The sequence below is a fragment of the Nuphar pumila genome, chromosome 15, assembly GCF_984573655.1.
Source record: "Nuphar pumila chromosome 15, dmNupPumi1.hap1.1, whole genome shotgun sequence".
Taxonomy (NCBI): Eukaryota; Viridiplantae; Streptophyta; class Magnoliopsida; order Nymphaeales; family Nymphaeaceae; genus Nuphar; species Nuphar pumila.
Window position 1 is genome coordinate 34,140,150 of NC_143263.1, and position 27,182 is coordinate 34,167,331.

Sequence of the window (27,182 nt, forward strand, 5' to 3'; positions counted from 1 at the left end):
CCCATCCAATTTGTAACTTATGTACTTTACTACCAAAAGGACTCCGCTTGTCTGGACAGTGCACGTCACCTTGTGTTGGGACGTTGCAAGTTCAAATCCTAAGGTATCGATGTATAACTGGTAGGGTCTGCCTAACCTAGGGTGTCACCGTGTAAGGTTTGGTTTGGACCCAGGTTCCTGACTTGGCCCTGATTTTTGGGTATGATATCGGGGTCCGGACCCAGGTCTAATCGAACTCATCATAAGAGAAACTATACCCTGACCCTATAAGAACTAAATGAGCCAAACCGGTAAAATACTATTTTTTATCATTTTTATATTAAAAATTTGTGGGTCTTAATCGGAACTCGGTCAGGCCCGAGTCTTATATAAAATTTTACAAACTATATTCGGATCCATGTATTAATCGGACTTTCAGGTCCTGAGTTTTAATCGGGTCTTCTTATTTATCACCATTCTCGGACCCTGTAGAGTTTGGTATGGGTCGGATCCGGGTAAACCTGACCCGTTTAACGTCAGCTTGCCTTTAAAAAAAAAAGCATTATGTAATTTGCTGTTAGCCTGGTTTGTGACAAGGACACGCCATTTTGGCTTCGTGTTTTTGTAACAGAGCACCAGCAGGGAGCCGTGGACATGGACATTGACACGCATGAATATTATTTAAAAAGATTTTATATTTTTAATAATAATATATTTAAAAAACATTTTGAAATATTAAAATATCAAAAAATAGCTTTTACTGATTATATAAATCTTTAAAAACCCATGCTCTCGTGTTTTACTTTGCAAAAAAAAACTGAACTTGCGTATCGAACTAGTGTCAGCTACTCGCGTCGTACCCTGTCTTCTTTATATAGCTATCTGGCTAGCTAGGTAGCTATAATGAAGTGGAATGCATGGGTTCTCACAGTAAAAAAGAAGAAAAAAACGACAAACTATTGCCAAATCCGACTAGCATTTCCCTACGAGTCCTTATCATCTTATTTGTCTCAGTCCGTCAGCCGACGCCAGTGTCAGAGAGCCAGAGCAGATGCATAAAAATGGTTTGCATTTCTCTGTGGTCACTCACCTCCCCTCCTTTCACCCCACCTTGTGCCTATGTTTACTCATACTACTGAAGCAGTGATGCATTGAATTCTGCTTCTGGTGAGCCATCAATGTTACCATATTGGTGCTTCCAATCTGTCTTGATTGCTTCACATCTCCAAATTTCCAATGGCTTAAAAAGTCCCCACATATTTCTATGATTACGATGTTTTTGTTCCTTTCTTTAGGTTTTTCTTTACATGATGCTGCAGAACCTTGATGCGATTGCGTTCTTAGCTTTTACACTGACTTTTCATCAGATTTATGGAGTGCCCATGAAAGGTTTTTGAGTTTTTAGGGGTGGGCTTTAGGTTTTTGTGCTTTTCATCCAAGCATGAAGATGCACTCTTACACCCTCAATTGCTCATCAAATTTTGTTGGTGTTGTGAAAAGAGAGGGAATTCACTTGAAACTCAAATACCCAAAACCCCTTTTTGCTATAAAATATTCCATTGTGCTTCAGAGAGATGAGGATGGTAAGGTGACAGAATCAGAGGGCTTCCCTCTACCAACAAGCAGTAGCGTTGCTTCCCTTTCTGTACTTGGTCAGTCGAATGCCGTCGGAATCATTGGCGGCGTGTCCGCCGCGTCTACGCTGAATTTCTTGAAGAAGCTCATCGATTTGAGTTCGAGAGAGGGGCGGGAGAGTCTTCCTTTCATTGTGTGTAACGATCCGGGGTTGAACAAGGAGCTTTCTTCCTGCGAGAGGAATTTTGGGAAGTCTTGTTTTTTTCCGGAGTACGAAGTGGTTTTGGAGAATTTACTCCGAAAGCGCGAATTTCTCGAACGATCCGGTGCTCGTTGCATCGTTACGCCCTTCCATATTTCGAACTTGTGGTATGAGAAGATTTCTGAGGGGTGCTGTGTTCCTCTGTTTCATGTGGGAGAGTGCATGGCAGCGGAGCTCAAGGAGGCCGATTTAAAGCCTATTGAAGCCGGGAGCAATTGCAAAATTGGAATCCTTGCAACTGAAGCTACACTGAAGGCTGAGATCTATCAGGAGAAACTCCAGAACCAGGTTTCTCTTCATCCATATGAGCTCTCCTTTTGTTTATTTGTTCAAATTCTGGTGTGATTCTGGTTGATTTTCCATGTTCAATGTTTTATGGTACCATCCAAAGTGGGCGCTGTTATCTATGTTTTTGTGATGATTTCTGCTTGATTTGCTCCTTCTGCCCCTGAAAAATAATTGGCTGTATGCATATGATATAGGTAGTTCTCTTGTTTATAAAAGAGCTAAAAGAAGCTCAATAGAGATCACACAAAAAAGAAAAGGCTCACAGCAAATACAAGTATTTAACGTGGTTCTGTGAGATCCACCTACGTCCACGTAGAAACCTCTCACTCACATCTCAAAGTGTAGAGGTGACCTTTATTTATACTAGTGTACAAGGCATGGGGGGCGTCCCCTATTATGTAAAGGATAAGCCTCATCAAGAGGTTGTTTACACCTAATTGAACTTGTACATGTTAGGGATTCTTTGTTATCCATTTTCTGAAGTGTCTTGCTACAGCCAATCACCTTGATTGGAGAATCCGAATTCTGCAGAGAAGTCACCTTCATTGGAGAGTCCAAATTCTGTCGGACTTGATCACAATTTGGCTGAGACGTCACCTCTGTTGGAGAGACCAACGTCTGCTGACTTTTCTTCTTTGGATCAACACATTGCACTTGGTGATCCTGGTCACATTGATCTTGATCTTGTTGATCTTGATCCTTATCTTTAGCATCCCCCCTCAAACTCAATGGGCCAGGGAAAACATTGAGTTTGGACTGAAGAAGGGAGAACCGATCCTCTGGAAGAGGTTTGGTAAGAATGTCAGCAACCTGATCACGTGAGGGAGTGTGAGCTCACAATGGGGGAGCCACACTAGACGGATCTGGAGAAGGCACAATATTAGGAGAAATTGGTGATGACAAGGACTCAAGAGACTGAATGGATTCATGAGATTGAGATACAAGAGATGCAGGGTCAAGTGGGATTGATACATGCGCAGGTGGGTTAGACGCAGTCGCAAGGGAGGGTATCGGGCTAACAATGAATGGAGGAGGCATGGTGGTTGTGGATAAATTAGGTTTAGGCACAGGTGTCTGAAAAGGGAATTGTTGTTCATCGAAAATAACATGTCTAGAGATAAGAACTTTTTTGATAGATACGTTAAGACATTGGTAACCTTGGTGACTATTACTGTAACCCAAGCAAGCATGTTTTTCCGTTTTGAAGTCCAATTTATGGGTCCGATATGGTCTAAGACACGAAAAACATGCATATCCAAACACCGTTAAAATTTTGTAATCAAGCTTTTGTTTAAATAAAACTTCAAAGGGGGACTTGTTTTTAATGATAGGAGAAGGCAATCAATTTATTAAAAACATGGCTGTAGCAAAGGCATAAGACCAGAATTTAATTGGTAGAGCTGCTTGACTCATCAAGCTTAATCCTGTATCAACAATATGACGATGTTTTCTTTCAGCAGTCCCATTTTATTCGTGTGTGTGTGTGGACATGAGACCCTGTGTGTAATCCCATATTCCTTAAAAAAGGAGTTACCTCCATCGGTTTGTAGAGATTTGATTTTTTTATCAAACAAATTTTCAATTGTCTTGAAGGATCTATTCTGATCATTAGATGTCTGATTCTGATGTTGGGCAAAGTTGGCAGAAGAGCCAAAGATTTCATCATCATGATCGACACTAAGAGACTGTACCTCTTCAACCAGCTAGAGGCTGTGAAGCTCATCAATGGTGACCGGTTCTTTTTGAGTAGATATGGACGTTTTAAAGGAAGCATATTCCTGTGGGAGACCTCTTAACAAGTGCAGTACCATATCTTCTCCGCTTACAGGTCGTGAAGCAATATCCAACTAGTGGGAAAGCATTTTGGTTCTATGAAAATACTCATTTATTGACTTGGATCCTTTCTTTAGATTATACAACTGCTCTTTTAACTGCAAAATCTTAGAACGAGACTGTGCAACATATGAGTTTTTAAGAGAGTTTCACTATCAAAAGATGATCTAAGGCCCATGACTTGGGCATGCACAGGTTCTGATAGAGAAGAGATAATTCAGTGAAGGAGAAGCTGCTCATGTCTCAACTAGGTTAAAAAATCAAGATTAACAATTTGAATCTTTTCATCACTGAACAAAATGTATTTGCCTGGACACTTTTTGGATCCATCAATAAAACCATAGAGGTCATAAAACAGTAATAAATGAGTAAATTGAGATTCCCACAACAGAAAATTATCCGTTGTTAATTTGGTGCTCAGAAAGTGCTGAAGACTTGCTGGAGCAGGTAAAGCAGGCAAAGAAACAGAACTTATCTGTGAACCAGAGGAAGATGCTGGAGACGCCAATTTGGTTTCAACAAACCACGATTCAGGAGATAAACGAGCGGTTCACACACACTAACTTTGATACCATAAAAAAGCTAAAAGAAGCTCAATAGAGATCACACAAAAAAGAAAAGGCTCACAACAAACACAAGTATTTAACGTGGTTCGGTGAGATCCACCTACGTCCACGAAGAAACCTCTCAAACTCACATCTCAAAGTGTAGAGGTGACCTTTATTTATACTAGTGTACAAGGCTTGGGGGACGTCCCCTAGTAAAGGATAAGCCTCATCAAAGGTTGTTTACACCTAATTGAACTTGTACATGTTAGGGATTCTTTGTTATCCATTTTCTGAAGTGTCTTGCTACAGCCCATCACCTTGATTGGAGAATCCGAATTCTGCAGAGAAGTCACCTTCATTGGAGAGTCCAAATTTTGTCGGACTTGATCACAATTTGGCTGAGACGTCACCTCTATTGGAGAGACCAATGTCTGCTGACTTTTCTTCTTTGGATCAACACGTTGGACTTGGTGATCTTGATCTTGTTGATCTTGATCCTTATCTTTAACAGTTTATTCTATTGTTTTGTGGGAGGTTCCCATCTGTATATATCTTGTGCTGAATATGCAACCAACTCTACATGGAGCCCTTTTGGTATCTTTTTTTCCGATAAGTGGATGATACGGTTTTGAGAGAGAGAATATGCAACCAACTCTACATGGAGCATCTATGATGTCATCTTGGACCATTGGATAAGATTCAATTCAGTTAATCAGATTTCATTTTGAAAGTCAACCCCCACACAGATGATACTTCATAAACTATTTGTAAGAGATCACGCTCCAGCGTTCAACCACTGCAGAAGAGAAAGAAAGTTGAGAGAAAAGAAGGGTGCAGTGAGAGGTGCGATACCTATTGTGTATTGTGCCCTATATTTCACAATATATATACACGTTACAAGTTGGATTGGGTCTTACATTAGCCCAGACCCGATAACATCAAATATTGTTACAGGTTACATAAAAGGTCCAGACCCAGATCTGTAAACAATGTACATTCTTAATACTATTGTCATAAATGAGTTTCTGTTAGGGCTGGTAAACAAACCGAATGAGCTGAGCTTGAAGTGTTCAAGCTTGGTTCGTTGTTATGGCGAGCCAAACAAAGTTTGAGCTCATAATGACCCCAAGTTAAACAACCCTAGTTCAAGCTGGCTTGTTTACAAAAAAGAAAAAGAACAAAGCATTTTTGTAGAGCTGAAAGAAATAGGTTTGTAAAAAATGCATTGTTTCATAGCTAGAAGTAATAAGATTTTACCACTAAACCTATGCTTTTGCAAACTAAATAGTTCAATCATATACTCTACATATACTGTGATGTAAAATAGATCTAAAATATATTTTGTATTGCTTGACGAGCTCATACGAGTCGAGCCGAGCTGAGTACCTATTGTTCATGTTCGGCTTGCCGAGCCTACTTTACGAGCTGAACATGCGCCGAGCTTTATATGGCCATTATAATTTGTTTCAATGATTAAATCATGGTAAATCTAATTTATATGTAAAATCAAGTTTTTAGAATTGTTAGTTTATGTGCTTTAAGGAATTAAAATCAATTAGCTGACATCAGCTGTTTATTTGTTGAACCAGATCTTTCTGTCTTGGCCATTATAATTTGTTTCAATGAGCCTATTTTACTATCTGAACATGAGCGGAGCTCACAACGGCTGACATCAACAATAGAAAAAGCTTATTGGTTTGTCTCAATAGAAGATGGATCAGATCTGTCTAAATGGTTTCTTGACTGTTAAAGAGTAGATGAGTTGAAATAATGTGAAGAAGTGATTTAAGAAAGGACTAATAAAATAGTAAGATGCAGGAAAATTAAAGAAAGAGAAAAGAATAAGAAATTATGACAAAAGAAGAAGCTGATGATTTTAAAAAGAATTATGGATTTACCGGTATCCTGCTCTAATACCATGACACCCTCAAACTCGTGAAGAAATCTGCTAGTTGATACTCAGATGGAATGTAAGGCAATGTGATGGTCTTCCTCAGGAATTCTTCACAAACGTAGTGACAATCTATTTCAATATATTTTGTCCTCTCATGGAATGTATGATTACTTGCAATGTATACAACGTTCTTGTTGTCACAATATAATCTTGAGAGTTTTGTAACGTGAACTCTCAAATTCTCTAGTAACTGTCTCAACCATACTAACTCAGACGTAGTTGTTGTTATGGCACAATACTCTGCTTCAGTGGAAAAGAGAAACACCTTCTGTTGCTTCTTGCATCACCATAAAATTAGAGAATCATCTACAAAAATACAGGAACCAGTGGTTGAGCGTCTATCATTCACATCCCCTTCGGTCATAATCAGAATATGCAATAAATTCTAACGAGGAAGAAGATAAAAATAATCCATAATTGATAAAATTTTTAACATGTCTAATAATTCTCATTACAGCACTCATATGCACTGTAGTGAGAGCATGCTGAAATTAAATAACATAATGAATAACATGAAAAATATCAGGACGAATAATAGAGAGATAAGACAAAGCTCCAATCATTTGTCAATATGGAGTTGGATCCTTCAGAGGTTCTCCATCATCTTTCTTCATGTTCGCCTATGTCACATGGGTGCGGGTGCGGGGATGCGGCACTTTAAAAAGAGTCTGGGTGCGGGGCTGTAGCAAAAATATAAAAAATTATATATATATATATATATATATATATATATATATATATATATATATATATATATAAAGTCCAAAAGTTGGACATAAATGACCCTGAGTGCGTTGACCGCATCGAGTGAGGGTGCGACACGGGTGCAACACCTAGTTGGATAATCCCTGTGACATATAGGGCAAAAAAAAATTCTTGGCAATTTTTTTTAAAGATTGAAAATTGGACCAAAATGACCCTGGGTGCGTTGACCGCACCCAGGGTCGAGTTGACCGCACTCGGTGCTGCAATCGCATCGCATCACGTCACGTCGACGCGGGTGCAGCACCCTGTGACATAGATGTTTGCATTTATGACCTATGGAATATCAACTCGTTTTTCATCTCAGAGTCCTGATCATTCTATAATCTATGTTGCATACTTAGTTTGCGACAAAAAATAACCATGAGATGAGTAAGCCACTTTTATTCCAAGAAAGTATCGTAAAAAAACAAGATCTGTCATATCAAAGTTGTCTTTGAGCACATCTTTGATATGATTAACTCCCTGCTTGTCACCTCCTGTGATAATCATATCATCTACGTAAAGAAGTAATATTATCATTCTTGTATTAGAAGACTTAACAAACAATGCAGTGTCAGTATAACAAGATTTAAAATGAAGTCGTGAAATCACACTACTGAACCTATCATACTAAGCTTTGAGAGCTTGTTTTAAATCATACAAAACTTTTCGTAACCGAAAGATTTTTCCATGTGCTAAACTTAAACCTGGTGGAGGATCCATGCAAACTTTTTCATTAAGATTACCATTCAAAAAGGCATTTTTTACATTCATTTAAAAGATTGGCCATTTTTTAACTGATGTTATAAAATAAGGATTCTAACAGTGGTCATTCGAGCGACTGAAGCAAATGTCTCGTCATAGTCTATCTCATGTTCTTGACTGTATCCCTTGGCTACTAGCCTAGCTTTGTATCTTTCTAATGTCTCGTTCCATTTAGTTTTTATCTTGTAGACCCATCTATTGTAATGAGATATGCGAAAATACAAAGAGTGCTATAAGCACTTGCAATGTCCTACAATGAACAAACAAAAGAGACGATAGCCAAGTCCACAGAGGGACAACACATACATAAGCCTTGAGATATGCAAAAATATAGAAGTCTCTTTATTGAAAAGAGAGAGAGCTCTCAAGCATAAGAATTACAAAGGGGTTCACCCCTATTTATACAAAAAGAAAAGGAGAGGAAGGGAGGCCACATGGCCTCAAAAGGTGTGCCAAAAAGGGGGCTCCCATGGAGTCGTTGGGAGCCCCCAACGACTCAATGGTGGGGCCCCTTAAGTGGCTTAAAGAAAGAAGAAAAAAAAGAAGAAAAAATAAAATAAATACAAAAATGATAAAAATAAAAAAGAGGAAAAAAACAAGTACCCCTATCGGGTACTATGTGAAATGACCATAATATCTCTATCGGGTATTATGGTGTTCTAGGAAAAATACATATATATATATATATATATATATATATATATATATATATGTATTGATACATATATTTTAACACCCCCCTCAAACTTTACTGGGAGATGACCGAAAGTTTGCCAAGGAGAAACATGAAGCGAGGAGTAGGAAGGGCTTTAGTGAAGAAGTCTGCCAACTGATATTCTGAAGTGACATATGGAAGAGTAATTGTTCTTCGTAAATATTCATCCTGAACATAATGACAGTCCATCTCGATATGTTTTGTGCGCTCATGGAAAGTGTGATTGCTTGTAATATAGATGGCACTCTTTTTGTCACAGCATAACTTTGAAGCTCCAGCAATATCAACCCCCATGTCTTTGAGAAGACTGCGAAGCCAAACTAATTTCATTGTTGTGGTTGCCATAGCCCGGTATTCAGCTTCAGTAGAAGAGAGCGAGACTTTCTGTTGCTTCTTGCATCTCCAGGCAATTAAGGAATCACTTAAAAAGACACAAAAAACGGTAGTTGAGATTCTATCATTAAGGTTACCTCCCAATCTGCATCGGTATAAGCAAGAAGATTTAAGGAAGAAGATGAGGATAGAAATAGCCCTTTATTTATGGTGTTTTTGATGTATCGGATGATCCGGAGCACGACGCTTATATGCACAATTGTAGAAGCATGCTGAAATTGACTTGCAGAGTGAACCACATGAGCGATGTCTGGTCTGGTGATGGTTAGGTAAGTGAGAGATCCAATGAGCTGTCTATAGGGTGTGAGATCTTCTAGAAGAACCCTGTCCTCCAACCTTAATTTGGCATTAATGACCTCTAGAGTCTCTACCTTTTTATCATCTGAAATGCCAGACTTAGTACATATATCTGCAGCAAGCTTCATCTGTGACAAAATATATCCTCGAAAAGAATATGTGACTTCAATGCCAAAAAAATATCTAAGAAAGCCTAAATCAGACATGTCAAATGTTTTTTTTAACATGGTTTTAACATCGACAATATTATTTTGATCATTCCAAGTGATAATCATGTCATTAACATAAAATAATAAGATAACAATACTAGTATCCGCACTTTTAACAAAGAGAGCAGTGTCAGTATAACAGGAATGAAATCATAATTTAACCATGATATCACTAAAACGATCATACCAAGCCTTGGGGGCTTGTTTAAGACCATACAAAGCTTTTAAAAGCTTAAGGGTTTGACCTTGTCTAATATTAATTCTGGGTGGTGGATCCATATATACTTCATTTAAATTTTCATTTAGAAATGCATTTTTCACATCGAGTTGATATATAGGTCGTTTTTTGGTTGATGTGACAGCTATTGGAGTTTTGAAACTAGTCATTTGGGCTACAGGAGCGAATGTTTTCTCATAGTCAATTCTATATTCTTGTGAATATCCCTTTGCTACTAACCTGGTTTTATATCTTTCTAGGAAACCATTGCTTTTAGTTTTAACTTTAAAGACCCAGTGACATCCAATAGGTTTTTTATGCGGAGGGAGTTTAACTATTTCTCAAGTATTAGCCTTTTTAGCGCATCTAATTCTATTTTCATTGCTTCAACCCAATGTGGTAGAGTCTTAGCTTGATTATAATGAGTGAGTTCATAATATGAATGTAAAGTTATTAAACATGCCCAATAATTGGGTGCTAAAGACTCATAGGATCTATTGGGTGGTATTGATTCTCTAGAAGAGCGCCTAATGGGGGGCTCTTCTGAAGATTCAGAAATTTGAGAGAATTTTTCTAGGGCACTAATAGGCCTTTCTTGATCTCTTCGGGTGTAAACATTAATATTTACATTGTTAGTACCATTACTTGGTGGTGACATATCAAAATTGGACACTTCACAAGTGTCCTCTATATTTTCAAGATGATTCATAAAATCATCATTTATGTCATCAATAAGATCATGTAAAAACATATAATCAATTTCATGTGATGATTCTATTTTTTCAAAATCATTCTCATCTTCTAAAAAAGTTACATCTTTTGAAACATAAAGCTTGTCATTTTTTAAATCAAAACACCTATAACCTTTTTTATTTTCCCTGTAACCTAGAAAAACACATTCAATTGCCTTTGGAGACAACTTATTTTTCTTATGCAAGAGAACAAAGCATTTACAACCAAAGATGCGAAGGCGATTGAAATCGGGTGAGAATTTAAAAAGTTTTTCATAAGGAAAGACATTCTTTAATTTTGAGGAAGGCGTTCTATTTATTAGGCATGTTGAGGTTAGGACGACTTTGGCCCAGAAAATTTTTGGAATACTTCTAGAGACAAACAATGTTCTAGCGGTTTCTATAATGCCTATGCTTTCTTTCCGCTAGTTCGTTTTGTTGTGGAGTCTTAGGGCATGATTATTTATGACAATTTCCATTCTGTGTTAAATAATTTTGGAATTCATTAGACAAGTATTCACCACCTGAATCGGTTCTCAAAGTAGATATATTACTTTGAAATTGGTTTTGAATTTTTATATGAAATTCTTTGAAAAAGGAAAACACTTCTGATTTATGACTAAGGAAATAAATCTAAACATATCGAGTAAAGTCATCGATGAAAGTGACATAGTAAGAGTAACCCCCTTTAGACATGACTGGATATGGACCCCAAACATCCGAGTGCATCAATTCAAAGGGTCTTGAAGAAAGAAATGTTCTAGTTGGAAAAGAAATAGCCTTCATTTTTCCAAAAATACAATCTTTGCAATTAATGTCTTTTTCCTTATAAAAATTTGTTTCCAAATGGAAAAAGATACATTTTTGAATAGCTTGGATGACCAAGCCTTTTGTGCCAAGTTTCACTACTTTTCTCTTGGATATAAGAACAAAAATGATTTGTAGGAAGGTTTAGATGATTCATATAGTAAAGGTCTCCCTTCCTATGACTTTGCCCAATCCGCTTCCCGGACCGGAGATCCTGCACAAAGCAACCATTAGATGAGAAAAGTATTTCACATCCATGGTCGGTAATTTGGGAGACCGAAAAAAGATTTAAATTTAATTTTGGAACAACTCTAACTTTTGGAACAAAAAGATTTTGAGAATTTTTGGAATTTAGAGTTCAAATGCTAGAATTTTTCAAAAAAGTTCTAACGGCCGTAGAGACACAAAAGCCTTTTGAATTGGTGCAAACATCGATTAAAGCATTTTCATGAGGGGTCATATGAAAAGATGCTCCAGAGTCTAAGATCCAAGAGTACGTACTGGGTGATGATGTAGATGCAATGGCCGCACCCGATGTGGAGGAAGTAGCTTTAAGGATTTGTTGAAAAACCATGAATATTTGACCAGGGTCTCTTTGAGATCACCATTCTTACCTTCATCTTCTTTGGTGGTAGATTCTTCAAGAGAGGCCACATTAGGCTTGAAAGTTCCATTGAGCTTTGGGCAAGCGGGTTTAATGCGACCCGGCTCATAGCAATGATGACATACAATCATCATCAACATTTTTACTCATCCCAAGCCTTATTTCTTCTTGGGTGATCTCGGCAATAGCATCCTCTATAGGGGAAAGATGGATCTATGGAGAAGTGATGACCTCACTTGCTCAAATTTGGGATGTAGCTCAAATAAGAATTGAAACAATCGATCTTGTTCCATTTGCTTTTGTCTTAGTTCGACATCTTCCATAGCAACCCATTTTGGTTCTAAAAGAGCCAACTCATCCCATAGTGGATTTAAAGCACTATAGTAGTCTTGAATACTTGAATCACCTTGTTTGGTGGTTCTAAATTTTTCTTGCAAAAAATAAGCTCTTGCAAGATCCTTTTGGGTATACATACCCTTCATAAAAAACCAAGCCTCATTGGCCCGACGAAATTTAGTTATATTAGCACATACCTTGAGTTCGACGTTGTTCATGAACCAAGGAAGGATTTTTGCGTGATTGCTTTCTCAATCTTCTACTTTCTTTTGATGATTTTCAATGGCTTTGAGGCGAGCATCTCCCTCAAGAGCCTTTTCTAGTCCACCTTCGATCTTTGTGAGTTCCAATTTAGGTTCCGGAATAGAACCCATAACATACCCCCAAAGTTTCTTGCCTCTGAGGTTGTTCTCCATTGCCAATGCCCACACCATGTAATTCTTTTCATTGAGTTTGAAGGATAGACCGATTTTTGCTTCCATAATGCCACCAAGAAGCGAGAAGAAGGGAGACAATAGATGAAAAGTATATGTACCACGCTTCTTCCTCTAAGAACCGAGTGGCTCTGATACCATGTAATGAGATATGCGGAAATACAAAGAGTGTTATAAGCACTTGCAATGTCCTACAATGGACAAACAAAAGAGACGATAGCCAAGTCCACAAAGGGACAGCACATACACAAGCCTTGAGATAGGCAAAAATATAGAAGTCTCTTTATTGAAAAGAGAGAGAGAGCTCTCAATCATAAGAATTACAAAGGGGTTCACCCCTATTTATACAAGAAGAAAAGGAGAGGAAGGGAGGCCATATGGCCTCAAAAGGTGTGCCAAAAAGGGGGCTCCCATGGAGTCGTTGGGAGCCCCCAACGGTCACAATTTGTGACCGTTGGGGGCCACAACGACTCAATGGTGGGGCCTCTTAAGTGGCTTAAAGAAAGAAGAAAAAATAAAATAAATACAAAATTGATAAAAATAAAAAAGATGAAAAAAACAAGTACCCCTGTCGGGTACTGTGTGAAATGACCATAATACCCTTATCGGGTATTATGGTGTTCTAGGAAAAATACATACATATATATATATGTATTGATACATATATTTTAACATCTATATCCTATAATTTTTCTTTATTTAGGTAATATTTGGATTTCTCAAGTTTTTGCCTTTTCTAAGGCTTATAATTCATCATTCATCGCCTTAATCCATTCTTGATAATTTTTAGCATCGTGGTAGGATGTTGGTTCTATATATGAGTGTATGGCCATTAAACATGATCTATACCTAGGTCAAAAGAATCATAAGATACAAATCTACTAGGAGCTTTTGAAATTCTCATGGATTTTCTAATGCTAAAAGAATCTACATCTTGATTTTGTGAATATCTTTTTAAAGTACATGGTGGATGGTCTTCGGTACGTCGAGTATAGGTTTGTATGTCACTATGAGATAGGTTTATATTATCAAGACCCTCATTCACATTCTCGTGTACATCATGAGTGTCCTTATTGTCACTCTCATGAACATCATGAATGTTTTCACATCTTTCATGTTCATTGACAAGGTAAAAAAGAAATGAATAATCACAATTTTCTTGAATTTTTTCTTTAGCAAACACATTTTCGTTTTTAAGAAAAGTAACATTTCTTGAAACATATAATTTTTTTCTTTTAATGTCATAATATCTATATACCTTTTGATTTTCGGCATAGCATAAAAAAACACAAGGAATTGCTTGTGGGAAAAGATTGTCGTTCCATTTACAACCAAAGACTCTTAACCTTTTATAATCGGGGGATGATTTAAATAATTTTTTAATTGTAGAGATATTTTCAATGTTTTTTGAAGGCATTTTATTTATCAAATAAACTGCTATAAGGGTGACTTCGGCCCAAAATATGTTTGAAATATTTCGTGATATAAGAAGTGTTCTAGTGGTCTCAACAATATGTCTATGCTTCCTTTCGGCTAGGCCATTTTGTTGAGGAGTGTACAGACAAGATTTTTTATGAATAATCTCATGTAGGTCAAGGTAATTTTGAAGCTCTTTTATCACAGATTCTCTTCCTAAAGATTTGAATATTGGTTTTAAATTGAGTCTTTGTATAGTAATGAAATTTTTTAAAACAATCAAATACTTCAATTTTTTGTTTAAGAAAAAATATTCAAGAGTGTCTACTATAATCATTCACAAACGCAAGATAATAAGATATACCTCATTTGGATACAACCGGAGTCGGTCCTCATACATCTGAATGTACTAACTCAAATGGATTTTTAGATATAAAATGTCTTGGCCCAAAGGGTCAAGAATTCATTTTACCAAAAATGTAATTTTCATAAAAAATTCTTTCTTTATAACTTGTAGGAAATGAAAGCAAGTGTAATTTGGACACACTAGGATATCCTAGTCTTTTGTGTCAATTTTTTATATCTTTTTTTACCCCAAAATTACAAAAAGTATGTTTTAATAACTCAAGATTGTCCATAACATAGAAATCTCCTCTTCTATGGCTTCGCCCAATCGGCTTTCCGGACTGAAGATCCTGTATTAAACAATCATTATACAAAAACAAGACTTTACATCCATGATCCGTAATTTAAAAAACAGATAAAAGATTTAAATTCAATTTTGGTACTACTCAAATATTTGGTATGTAAAAGGTTTGTTGTTTTTGAAAAATCCCAAAACTTTTAATTTTTAAGGAAGTTTCATCAGTGGTTGAAACATAAGAGTTATTTAGGTTATTATGACATTCGGATAATATCGATTTATTTGGAGTCATATGGAAAAAAGCACCGGAGTCAAGGATCCAAGAAGTCTTATCAGGGTCACCACTTGTGGATACGGCCATCCTCGAAAAGGAAGAAACTTGAATTTTGAACATTGGTTGTAGTGCCTCTATTAGTTGCACCAAAGACAATGAGTCGATGCATTTGAAGTCGTTTATATTATTTTTTTCAAAGGATGTTTCCATCTTTATGATCTTCTTTTCTTCTTTTGGAGCAAAATCGCTTGATGTGTCTCGGTTCATAGCAATGGTAACATATGATTTTTCCACCCTTTTTGTATTCATGATCACTTCTTTTATCGCTTTGACTTCTTTCATAGTCATTGGGATTTCTTTCATTTTCATTTTCATTTTCATTTTCATTTTCATTTTCATTTTTCAGAAAGTGAGAAGGTTTATAACTCTTAGTGTGGTTTTCAGGCTTTGACATAGCAAGCACAGATTCTTCATCCTTTGAGGTGGATGGTTTCTTCAACCTATTTTCTTCCATAGTTAAACTCTTCAAGAGTTTCAACTATGGTAGGTACACCTCCTCTACGAAGGAGAGTCGACTTGGTCCCTTCAAATTCGGGTCTAAACCCATTAACGAATTGATAGAAATGCTCCATTCTAATTTGTTTTTCACGGAGTTCTACATCTTGAGAATAATGTCATTTTGACTTTAGAAGAGTCAATTCATCCAAAAGGAGAGAGAGTGCATTGTAATATTCTCTAATGCTCATCTCTCCTTGGGTCATAGTTCTTATTTTGTTTTGCACATTATTTATACATATCTTTAAGATATTTTCATGCATCACTAGCGAAATCAAATTTCGCTAAGCTAGAGTACTTGTGAATGTCCACACTCCTCCACTCTTTTCATTTTTTTTCATAATCGAAGACAGCTTTAGACATCTCTTCTCCTTGAAGAGCTACTTCTTTTCCATTCTCAATTTTGATAAGAATGAGTTTAGGCTCTCTTTCGGTACCATCAACCAAACCTCATAGACCATTTCCTCATATTTTGTGCTTCACTATAGATGCCCACGTCACGTAGTTCGTATCATTAAGTCGTACAGGAATGGAGACTATTATTTCTCTTTCATTCTCCACGTTTTACAATAAGGAGAGGAGAGAGAGAGAACGGAAAATAATACAAGATTTGTTGAGAATCTCTTTGATAGTGCGCTTTTCGATGCAATGATCCACAATTCGATGCTCCACCAAGCTCACGGTCCTCCTCTTTTTATTATCCAAATAAATAATACTTTAAGAGCACCAAAGCTCTCATACCATGTAATAAAATGGATCAAATACAAAAAAAATGTCACTTATGGACTTGCAAGAACACACTCCATCAAGAGAAACACTTGAACACTTGATTGATTAAGTCACACCACCCACACAAGGGTCAAAAATATTCTTGTTATTGCATAGAAAATACTCTCAAGGAGACTTAAAATTACAAGGGCCTTAGAGGCCTATTTATAATGTAAGGGGCCACGAGGGAGCAGCCCAACTAGCTGTTGGGCTTGTGACCGTTGGGTGCAGTTCCAACAGCTAGTTGGAGCTGCCCCATCATTTCACAAAAAGAAAATTAAACAAAAGGTACACAAAATAAAATAAACAAAAGGTAGTCAGCCCCTAATGGGCTGACGCCTATTACAGCTTAAATGACCAAAATACCCCTGATGGGTATTTCAGTTTATATATATATATATATATATAGAGAGAGAGAGAGAGAGAGAGAGAGAGAGATTATGATGGGGGTATTTTTACTCATTTTCCCCTTTCACTAATATTATATTTACATGCTGGGCCATAACTGAATATTACAAAGACCCATGTGAATCACTAAATCTCACAGCAATACCATCTGGTGCAGAACCAGCCAAATGAATAGAATGCCCTGTGGGCCAAAACACCAAAGGACCCCTTCACACTCATCCGTTAGTATGATGGTTGTGACTATGCAGAACATGACAGCGTTTATATATATAGCTCTCAGCTATCCATTCAAGTCTAAACAAACCCAAGTTGAGCAGTTTTATCCCTTTGCATCAGCCAGATTTGATCATATTGCTGCCCAAACCTCTAAAGTCATCTGCTTAACAAAATCATAAGATGTTTGGCTCTACAAATAGAACACTTGTATCTATCATGCCTTCTAGTGGTTTCTGACCACCTTGGCCGCATCCTGCATACTCTCATTAGGAACACAATTCTGTGGCAGTCCACCTGAGCAATACATCATGAGCTTCTCATACTTGTTTTTCTGGATTAGTGGATATTCTCAACATCGAAGAAAATTGGCATCAGCTATTCGTCGAAAAGATGTTGCCCAAACCTCCATGTGGTTCAAACAAGCGTTGATATTCATCTCTGGCTTTTCATGGCAGGTGGCTCATGGTTGAAGATTATACTTGCGATTTTCCCAGAGTCCTATCACATTAGTTCCCTGAATAACATGGAATGAATGCCTTTTTGACTGATGAAAGCTTGACAAACACCATTGGACATAATGCCCTAAATGCATCTTTGGTGTCACCATCAAAACTTGGCACGAGCATAATCCCCGTATTCAATAACATCTGATCATCCTCCTATTCATCTCCTCCTTGCCAACCTGGCATGATTTGAGCCAAGTGATTGAATTCTACTCAACACGATTTCATCAGTTTTACACTTTGCTACCACTAAGATCTCACACCTTGCTTTCTGAATCCATCATGTCCTTATCCTCACCTCCTCTTTTGAATAATGGTTGTAATGATATCTTTGTATCACTAATACTAATACTAGTCAGCTATGTTACCTGGACGGTTATACGAGTGTCACTATTGGATATGGGTACAAAGTGTCAGACACAAACTTTTAGAAACTAAATATGTGAACACATATATTTAAGAAAAAGATTGGAGATCCTTATTTTATTATCAAAAGGAGAGAACAGAGAGGGAAAAAATATGTAGCAAGAGAGAGAGAGAGAGAGAGAGAGAGAGAAGCAATGGTGTTAATTCTTAACAAAGGATTAAGCAACTTCCTTATCATGACATGAAGTGAGTGTTAATTCTTAACAAAGGATTGAGCAACCTCTTTATCATGACATGAAGTGATACATGTGTGTGTGTGTGAGAGAGAGAGAGAGAGAGAAGCAAGTGAAAAAAATTGCATGATAACAAAAAAATGTAATTTGTAAAATCAAATTGATAAACTCTTTTAGAAAATGAATTTCAAAAAGCTATTTGGTGCTAGAGGTCATCGTCACTGTTCACTATATGACACACGGTGTCTAGCATGTCAAATAGTGCTGGATACTTTGAAGTTTGAAAATTGTCATATACAAGCCATGTTAAGAAGTGTTTGTGTCGGTGTCAGAGACAGCTGGAAATGGACTTTAGGAGTGTTTAGGTAACATAGTGTATAATTTTTGAAGGATTAGTCACTGTATGATGCTACAGCTATTACTATATCATCCTCCCTAATTTCAGAAATATATGATTTCTCTCTGATAGATTATGCATACTAATCTGAACATAGTATCATTGGATGATCTGAGTGACACTCTTAAATTACACATATGTGGCATGGATGCAGGTCCAGTGTACGGTATAACATGGCTATGGCTAGGGATGCACACCGAACCGAGTCGGCTCAAGCTCGACTCGGTTAAAGCTCGGCTCAGGTTCGTCCGCTTCGTAAATGAGTCGAGCTTGAACCGGTGTATGAAGGTCAAACAAGCTACCGAGCCGACCTTGAATGACCTGTCAAGGCCGATAAGGCTCGGTTTGTTGCAAACCCAATATATAATTATCTTTGCAAATAAATTCAGAAGTGCATTGTTACTTTAATGGGTAGGGCGTTAGTTTTTATTCAGAACGTGTTGGGTTCAAAACTCGTCTTTTGAGCCTTTGTTTGCTGAGAAGTTTGAGTATGTATAGAATTTTTTCAGTAATAATAGTCAAAGGACGTGTTTTATCTTAATGGTGGGTCACTTGGTTAGCTTTTAAGAGGTCGGGGGATCAAATCCCTCTGCAATTCTTTTTTTAATGATCTTGTTGAAACTCGGCTCGGCTCGAGCTCAGAACCGAGCTGAGTTCGGACAATGCCTTACAAGCTCGAACCGAGCTTGGACAAAGTAATTTTGAATCGAGCCGAGTTCGAACAGTCCAGGCTCGGCTCGTGTGCATCCCTAGCTATGGCTAGTAATCCACCCTACATAAAACCGGTTAAGTGTTCATAACATAGAAGATATTCTCTGATTAGCAACTATTATTCAATGATTCTTTGCAAATGTTCCATTTTAAAGCTAAACTCTTGGCCTTCGCAAGTTGCAGAGAGCCCCAACCATGTACTGACATACTTTAATCTAATGGAAAGAAGCCGATGTTTCCTATGACACTGTTTGTTTTATTTTTTGCTAGCTTTGATAAAAATACAGTTTGCTATCTTGTTAATGCAGCATATTGTTTAAGGTTATATGCTAGTACTTTTGTTGCTTTTATAAAATTTTACTGGATCTTGCCATTTGTTTTCAGATCTCCTTTTTACTGCAGTCCCTCTTGTACGTTGATAGCAAATTTGAATGTAATCTTGTATGTGTTAATTCCCCATGTGGATTAGACAAAGATTGGTGATGGTGACCTCTGAACTTGTCTAATCAGAATAACATCAAAGAACTAAAGTTTCATGACACACAATAGTAAATGCTGGCTGCAAAGTCTGATGCCTTGTTTATCTTAACGTGAAATTGATCTGCCATCAGCATCTCCAATAGTATCATCATGAGTCATGACAATATAGAAAGTCCGATGATGCTCAACAGTCAGTAAATATTTTCAGTATCCTGTTTGGCTGCTGATCAATATGTTTAATGCTTGTCCATAGCATCTTTACAACCTCAAACTCTAGCCATATAACCCATCTTTTCAGCTAATGTTGATTTCTTCTGCAAAGTTGCCTGCTTCCTATGGAAGTCAGAATGCTAATGAGCAAGCTTCTCATTCTATTTTGATTGGAAAACTTTCAAAATGACACCTAACTGATTGGCATAAATCAAGAATGCATCGAATATTCAGAAGTTTTTGGGAAAGGCACCAGATTTGTTTCTGAAAAACAAAGTTTTTGAAATTGACCACAGTTAGTACCAATACTAAGCTATGTTGTGCTAGTACGGAGATATTCCTTTTTACCCTCTAATAATTTCAATATCTCATGGTCCTATATGCCAACCTGGGTTTGTAACACTTATGAATTAGGTGGGTTTTGATTTGATATCTTCCTCAAATTTTGATTTTATTGTCTTTCATTTATCCTTAGAATGTATTGATGTTTATATCATCATCCTTCCATGCAACAATAAATTGCTTCAAACTGTCTATATACGATGTCACCGGCTTGCTTGTTAGCCTTATCCACTTTCTTCAGGAAGATGGAGTTGGCTTTTTGGTATATGACATAGGAAGAAGCTTGCAAGGAATGATGTCATGCCTGACTACAATTTGAGGACAGTTATGTTAGTTATGCCTCCTGCATAATTGCTTCTAATAATTTTTATTCCCGAAAATGGGGACTGTTGTGATCATGGAAGTTATATTCCTTTCTCCTGTCAAGGTCCTTGCAGTCTTCAATGTTGATCTGTTATAGTCTTTGCTGTCTTGTGTTTCAACAAACGTCACATTTTAATTCATTGTCTTCCTTTCAGTCTTTAATAATCGACATTGTGAAAGCTTTTATAAACATGAATTGAGAACTCGTTGCATGAACAGGGCTTTGAAGTAGTGTTGCCCGATAAAGCAACCATGGAACACACAGTCATTCCTGCCATGGACGCTCTGAACAGGAAGGACATGGAAGGTGCTAGAAACCTCTTGAGAATTGCACTGCAGTTCCTTCTGCTGAGGGCTGTCAATACTGTTATTCTTGCTTCTGACGATCTGCGACGAATCTTGCCTCATGATGATCCACTCCTGAACAAATGTGTTGATCCAATGGATTCCTTGGCTAAGGCAACAATAAAATGGGCTCATTCACGGGAAAACAGTTAAAACAACTCATGCACATTGTCCGCAATCTTTATCTGTTGAATCTTGGCCTTATGGTTTGTTTATTCTGTAATTAATGTCATTTGCATATGCCCTATTTGATGGCTCTTGTCCATTGTCAGTAACATTTTTCAGAACTTTACTGCCCCAATCTATTGAAATTTTGGTCATGTCTGGTCTACACCTCAAAGACTCGGAGATGCACGGACACTGTTTTGCAAATAAAACAGGCAGTATTTTGCAAAGGATCGTATACTATGATATATGATGTGCATCATATGTTGATCCTAGCTATATATATATATATATAGTAATGTGCTCATTTTGCCCCCTTAGTTTCGTTCAAAAATCATAGTTTTGGTATTTTTTCTCACATCTAACACCGTAGATGTAATTTGTTTAGTGAGAACCGGCTTTTGGATCACCAAAATTCGACCTGTATTCAGGTTTTTCCAGTGATAAAAAATCAATGGCTATGAAGGCATCAATTTTTTTAGGCTCATAAAAATACATTTTTTTATCGAAAGACATGATCCAAGGCTGATTCCCACTAAATTGAGCATGCTGAACACATCTAACGGTTTAGACCTATCATAGAACACTTCAAATTATGGGACCTAACAGCGCAGAACGAGAAAAAAGGGCCTAATATGTTCAGTTTTCTCTATATATATGGGGGTAAAATATTTAGTACTAATAAAGGTAGTGAACTATTTATTAGAAATCACCTTTCTTTATTTCATTTTTTTAATGTTTTTGTAGATCAAACCTCGTGAATGTAATCTACAATGTTTGTTTATTTGGAAATGGGTTTAGAATCATGTGATCTACAATGGTTCCCAACTGCACCTTAAGGTTGTGTTTAAGGCTGTAGCTGGGTTGGGTTCGGTTCGGGTCTTATCAGCCCCGATGATGAATCGGGTCTAAAAGTTAGTCTGAATCTAATTCGGGTTTGAGTTTGGGTACAGCTGGAAATTGTGGACTGGTATGGGTTAATGAGTTCAGGCATGTACCAGGTCAGGTCTTTCACAGACTCGTTTTGATTTTGGGTTTGGGTTTAGGTATAGCTGAAAAAGTAGACCCATATAGGTTAACGGGTCTGGGTATGGTCAGTTTGGGTATTAACGGGTTCGGGTTTTAACTGGGGTCCTGTTATGATTGGTATTCTAGACCTAATTATTCACCAATAAAAAAATGTAAATTAATTTAATCAACAATCCATTAATAAGATTATATGCTAATAAATGAGAAGTTTATTAACTATTCTAAATAATGTCAAAATTTAAACATAAAAAGAATATTTTCATATCATATTCAAAATGTATCAAATTCAATGAATTCTTGAGTATTATTCTTTAGAATTGGGCTTCACTTCAACCCGACTACTTTAATGATTGAAGGGCAATAGGAAGTATCTATAAAAAAATGAATTAAAGTTCTGATTATTAAAAGGAGAAGCATATTAATTCTAAGTTTATCAACATCTTTAAATAATTAATTGATTATATAACATAATATTTACCAATTATTCTAATTATTTTCTCATACTACCAATTATAAAATGGGTTTAGGTACACAATCTGTTTGGGTTCGGGTGTATACTCGGGTCGAGATTGTTTTATTATATAGAGAACCATTTGGGTCGTGTATAAAAAGTGGATCGGATCCATATGGATTCAGGTCTTCATTTGCAATACCCAAAACCCAACCCTTTTTTTCTTATGGGTCTATATTCTAGACACGACCCAAACTCATGGATCTGCTAAAATCTGGTTGGGTTGGGTATATATAATCGGTTCGAGACACCGGGTCGGGTATACCCGACTCAGTTACAACCCTAGTGTTGCATACCTTTTCAGATCTTGCGATCTAATGAAATAGCAGGATATTGGTTGGGTGACATTATCATAATTAACAAGTCTCAAGTTGGAACCCCACAAGGGCTACCAGCTTGGCTACTGAAAAGGAAAAAAAATAAATAAACCACTCCAATTTTCCTGCTAATAGTCTGTCTAACCCTTGACATTGCACAAGTGCCAGATCTATGAATTGAATTTTAAGCTACGCATGGTAAGTATTGTTTTTTAATGATCAAGTTTCCTACTGAAACGGGTAATTTCTAGGTGGGTCAAAACACTAATCAGGTGGTTTATCTTTTCAATTTCTGAAATGTCCTTAGTTAAGTTTATAGCAACAAAATTTCAATGTTCTTTTATACAACACACTTTTATTTTTTCTAACTAGAGAGTGAAAAAATATAAAATGTAGCTAGATGGGTGGGAGGCAACAGCATCTGATGTCTCTAGCCTTCTTATACTTACAATCATTAACCCTTCATGGTAAAATTGCAATATGAAGCTTAAATATGTTTTTTCTTTCTCATTAACCGATACCATAGTCACAAATATTGGTATCGCGAAGATATTTCTCACGATATTATAGGTTTGGTGACAAATCTCGAAAAAAAACTTAGAGCTTAAAAAATTTAAAAATATATAAAAATAAGTAAGAAAATATCATCTTTAGACAATAAAATACATATATAATAAAAAAAACATGTAAAAATAATTAAAATAAAAAATATTTAAGACATAAAAAATAAATAAAAATAGTCAAAAATAATTGATATTCTTGTGATCATATCATGATATAATCAAATTGGCAATATTTTTTCAAAATATCACGATGCTTTACCTATAATATCGGTCACTGAAAATACAGCAATAATATCATGATATTTTGAAAATATCGCGGCTATCTTTGACAGAGACCGATACTACTAAAAGCTTGTGGAATATTATACTCCTAAACAAAAAAAAGATTGAGAAGAAGAAAATGAATTTAGGACAATAAGATGAATAACCCTCTTAGTCTTTGAAAAACAAGACCCATGAACTGGGACTAATTTCACTCCCGGAGTCTGCCACTCAAGTTGGGCCTAATGGGTTTCTTGGAATAAAAGAAAAAAATTTATTTGAAAATATTTAAAACGTTTTATTTTCGACATTATAACATCTTCTGAAAATATCAAGAAAAAACCACGATATTTTCAAAAAATATTGGCAAGAGTTCTGACATCGATTTTAATATCAATACGTATAAAGTTTATGCTTAGTAGATAAAAAATACAGTATTTGTATGATGGTGATGACGCGAAAAGTCTGACATGGGCTTGGTGGGCCCCTTTCTGCAACTAAAATCAGTGAGCAGGGATCAGGTGCAATGTAATTTTAAAAAAAGAAGAAGAAGAAGAAGAAGAAGAAGATGCCTCATTTCCATGTATGACACGTGTTGCTGCACCGACAAAATTTTGTAAAGAACCAGTCAAATTTTGTAGGGTCCACCATCTGATTTGGACACGTGTCGTGCATCCACGACACTTAGCACTGGTTGCATGTGGATCCTTGGTCAAAACGTGGAAAGCCCCACACTAACTTTTGACTTTCATAATGATGAGGACAACTTAGATACTGAGATACACTGGGACCCACATCGACCCTTATTTTATTATTAAATTTTTTTTTTTAGAAGATGAAATTGGATTGTCCTCGTTGACTGAAGCCAAGTTACATTTTTAGCCAGAGCATAATATTTTCCTTAAACCCTTGTAAAAATTAGCTACATCCTAATCTGATCTTAGCACAAATCTCTTGGTTTAGATTAATATTAGAGTGGGTTGAATCTAGGGGTGTCAATGGGTCGGGTTTTGACCCGGATCCAACCTGCACCATTACCCTATAGGGTCAGGGTTTTGTGATAAACAAGGTCAGATTAGAATCTGGGTCGGACCCGAAGGGTCCAATTAATATATGGAACCAGGTATGATTTATAAAATTTCATACCAGACCCGGTCCAGCCTGAGTTCCAACTAAGAACTGCAATTTTTCAATGCAAAAAAGATAAAAAGAATATTATTTTACCGGGTATGGTTCAGGTCTGGTTCATGGAATCCTTATAGGATTCAGGTATGGTTTCTCTCATGGTGAATCCGATTAAACCCGGGTCTGAACCGGCCCAATACCATCATCTAAAATCAAGTCTGAGTTTGGTTTCACCCGAGTCTAAACCAAATCCGACCTGTGAATACCCCCTTGTTGAATCCAATCAATGAAGCTGAATCCGATTATACCATCAAAACCTAATGCAAGTATATAAAATGCATGTCGGTATGCACACGCGCGCAGACACACAAACACACACTCAAGTTTACATGATAAGAAAATTAGGACTTAGTTTTGGATCAAGTCATTATGTGGAGTAGAGTTGGTGTCAAATTTTGCAGAAAACTGAAACACATTGTGACAGTCAGGCATTCACCCATTTTGTTTTTTTGTTTTTTTTGGGGGGGGGGCGCTCGGCAAAGGGAACACCACCCTTCAATCACCAACCACACCTCCGATTGGTAAAACCTAAAACCGGTAAAACTCTTGGCGTCTCTATGTCTACGGGAATTACACCCAGCTTCAACCTCACGGCAAAAGATACCTCCCATGGGTTTTGAACTCGTGATATCATGTTGAGTATGTTGGTTTTTGAGGTTGAGATTTAAGAAGGTAATTAACCAACCACTAATGTATGGTTAGGGCGCACTATCACAACCAAGGGGCCGTGGGTTCGAATCCCATGGGTGTTTATCCTCCAGTTTACCTATGCAAAAAATTAATGATAATAACTACCATCGACAAGCCCTAAGGGAGGCTGGCGTAGTGGGGTGAGGCCTTGGCTGTTAGATGGGCAGTCAAGGGTTGAGAATGTGTCTCCCCTCTGTGCAAGCCAATGGGTAGCATAGCTTTCTGGGGTAGGGGTCCTAGCCTCAGAGTTTTACGTTGCTGGCATGATGACAGTAAGTATTGCAGGTTGAGCCAGCATGAGCAGGTCTTCATGCTGGGTGCAGTGCAGTTTCTTCAGGTTATAAATTCCAAAAAAAACTAACCATCTACACCCTAACACCACGCTAAACCATCCATCATTATGGGATTGAGAGAGAGAGAGAGAGAGAGAGAGAGATTCAAACATTCCATCCCTGAGAGATTGACCCAACTTTTCTTTTACTTTTTAATCTTCAGCATAGATCTTTAACGACCCCCAAGAATAGCATAGTTGTGGCGCGTGGAAAAACATAGTTTGCATAAGAAGAATGCAAAGAATTAAAGGTAAGTAAAGGAGGGTTTGGGATGTCGATGGAATTGTTATTATGGCGGTGAAGATTCTTGCATTGGCTTCTTTACCAGAGGAAAAAGCAAAAGTACAACAAAGGGTTAAAAATGCGTGGTGAGAAAAAGAGACCAATGAAAGTACTGGTCAAACACAACCTCGAAGACTTCCATATTCTTTCTCGAAACTCTCCATTTTTGTACCTGAAAATTAGTGAAAGGCTCATCCGCATCCTGCTCTCTTGAGTAGTATCACTTCCCTCTTGTAGAAAAAGGGGTGCATGGGAAAAAGATTAAGTTATGGAGAAAAAAGGAAGATTAGGAATAACAATAATAATATTATTATTAGTAGTAGTAGTAGTAGTAGCAATAGAAGAAGAAAAAAATGAAAAAGAAGTGCCTTAAATTTTCTTGGTTGCCCTAATATTAATCAGGAGCAAAAATCTAGGAAATCCTAGACTCTGGTGGCATCCAACACCAGCTTATAAAAGTAGGATAATGTGGAGCTTTGCATTATGGAAGAAAGTTATATTATGAGTAAAAATGTGATTATCCAATTTTGTCTTATTTTTCTGATATAAACACATGCATCCAAACATCCCTGAAGGCTCAGGTTGACATTAAATTGAGACTTTGTTTTCCTTCAAATCTAGTACTAAGTTAGGTCTCCATACAAATAATTAAGGAACCCGTGGTTCTTCACGTAAGAATCTCAATTTAACACATAAGAATCAAAGAATTATTTTCCCATGTGTTTTTTGTGCAAATATAATTAGGAACCCTGCTTGCTTCTTCACGTAAGAATCTCAATTTAACATATATATAAGAATGAATGAATTATTTCCCAAGTGACTTTTTGCAAATTTAATATATATTGGTATTTGCTTTAGTCATTCAAGAAAAGAGAGTAGGGATGTAAACGGTTAGGGTGCAAAACCCAATACCTGACCTGAATCCG

The 27,182-nt window shown here is 36.9% G+C and overlaps 1 protein-coding gene across 1 annotated transcript; it reads left to right on the plus strand.

Moving 5' to 3' along the window:
- Positions 1-1,301: 1,301 nt before the first annotated feature.
- LOC149815083 (uncharacterized) lies at positions 1,302-21,239 on the plus strand. The gene is made up of 2 exons (XM_089988839.1): positions 1,302-2,104; positions 20,796-21,239. Exons 1-2 carry the CDS (start codon positions 1,421-1,423, stop codon positions 21,072-21,074), a joined length of 963 nt encoding a protein of 320 aa, XP_089844965.1. The 5' UTR covers positions 1,302-1,420; the 3' UTR covers positions 21,075-21,239.
- The last annotated feature ends 5,943 nt before the right edge of the window (positions 21,240-27,182 follow it).

What these genes read in the sequence shown, in the direction of transcription:
- LOC149815083 (XM_089988839.1), top strand. Translation starts at nt 1,421, where the DNA reads ATGAAGATGCACTCTTACACCCTCAATTGCTCATCAAATTTTGTTGGT. An exon ending in AGGAGAAACTCCAGAACCAG is followed by an intron (nt 2,105 to 20,795) that starts GTTTCTCTTCAT and finishes TTGCATGAACAG; the next exon opens with GGCTTTGAAGTAGTGTTGCC.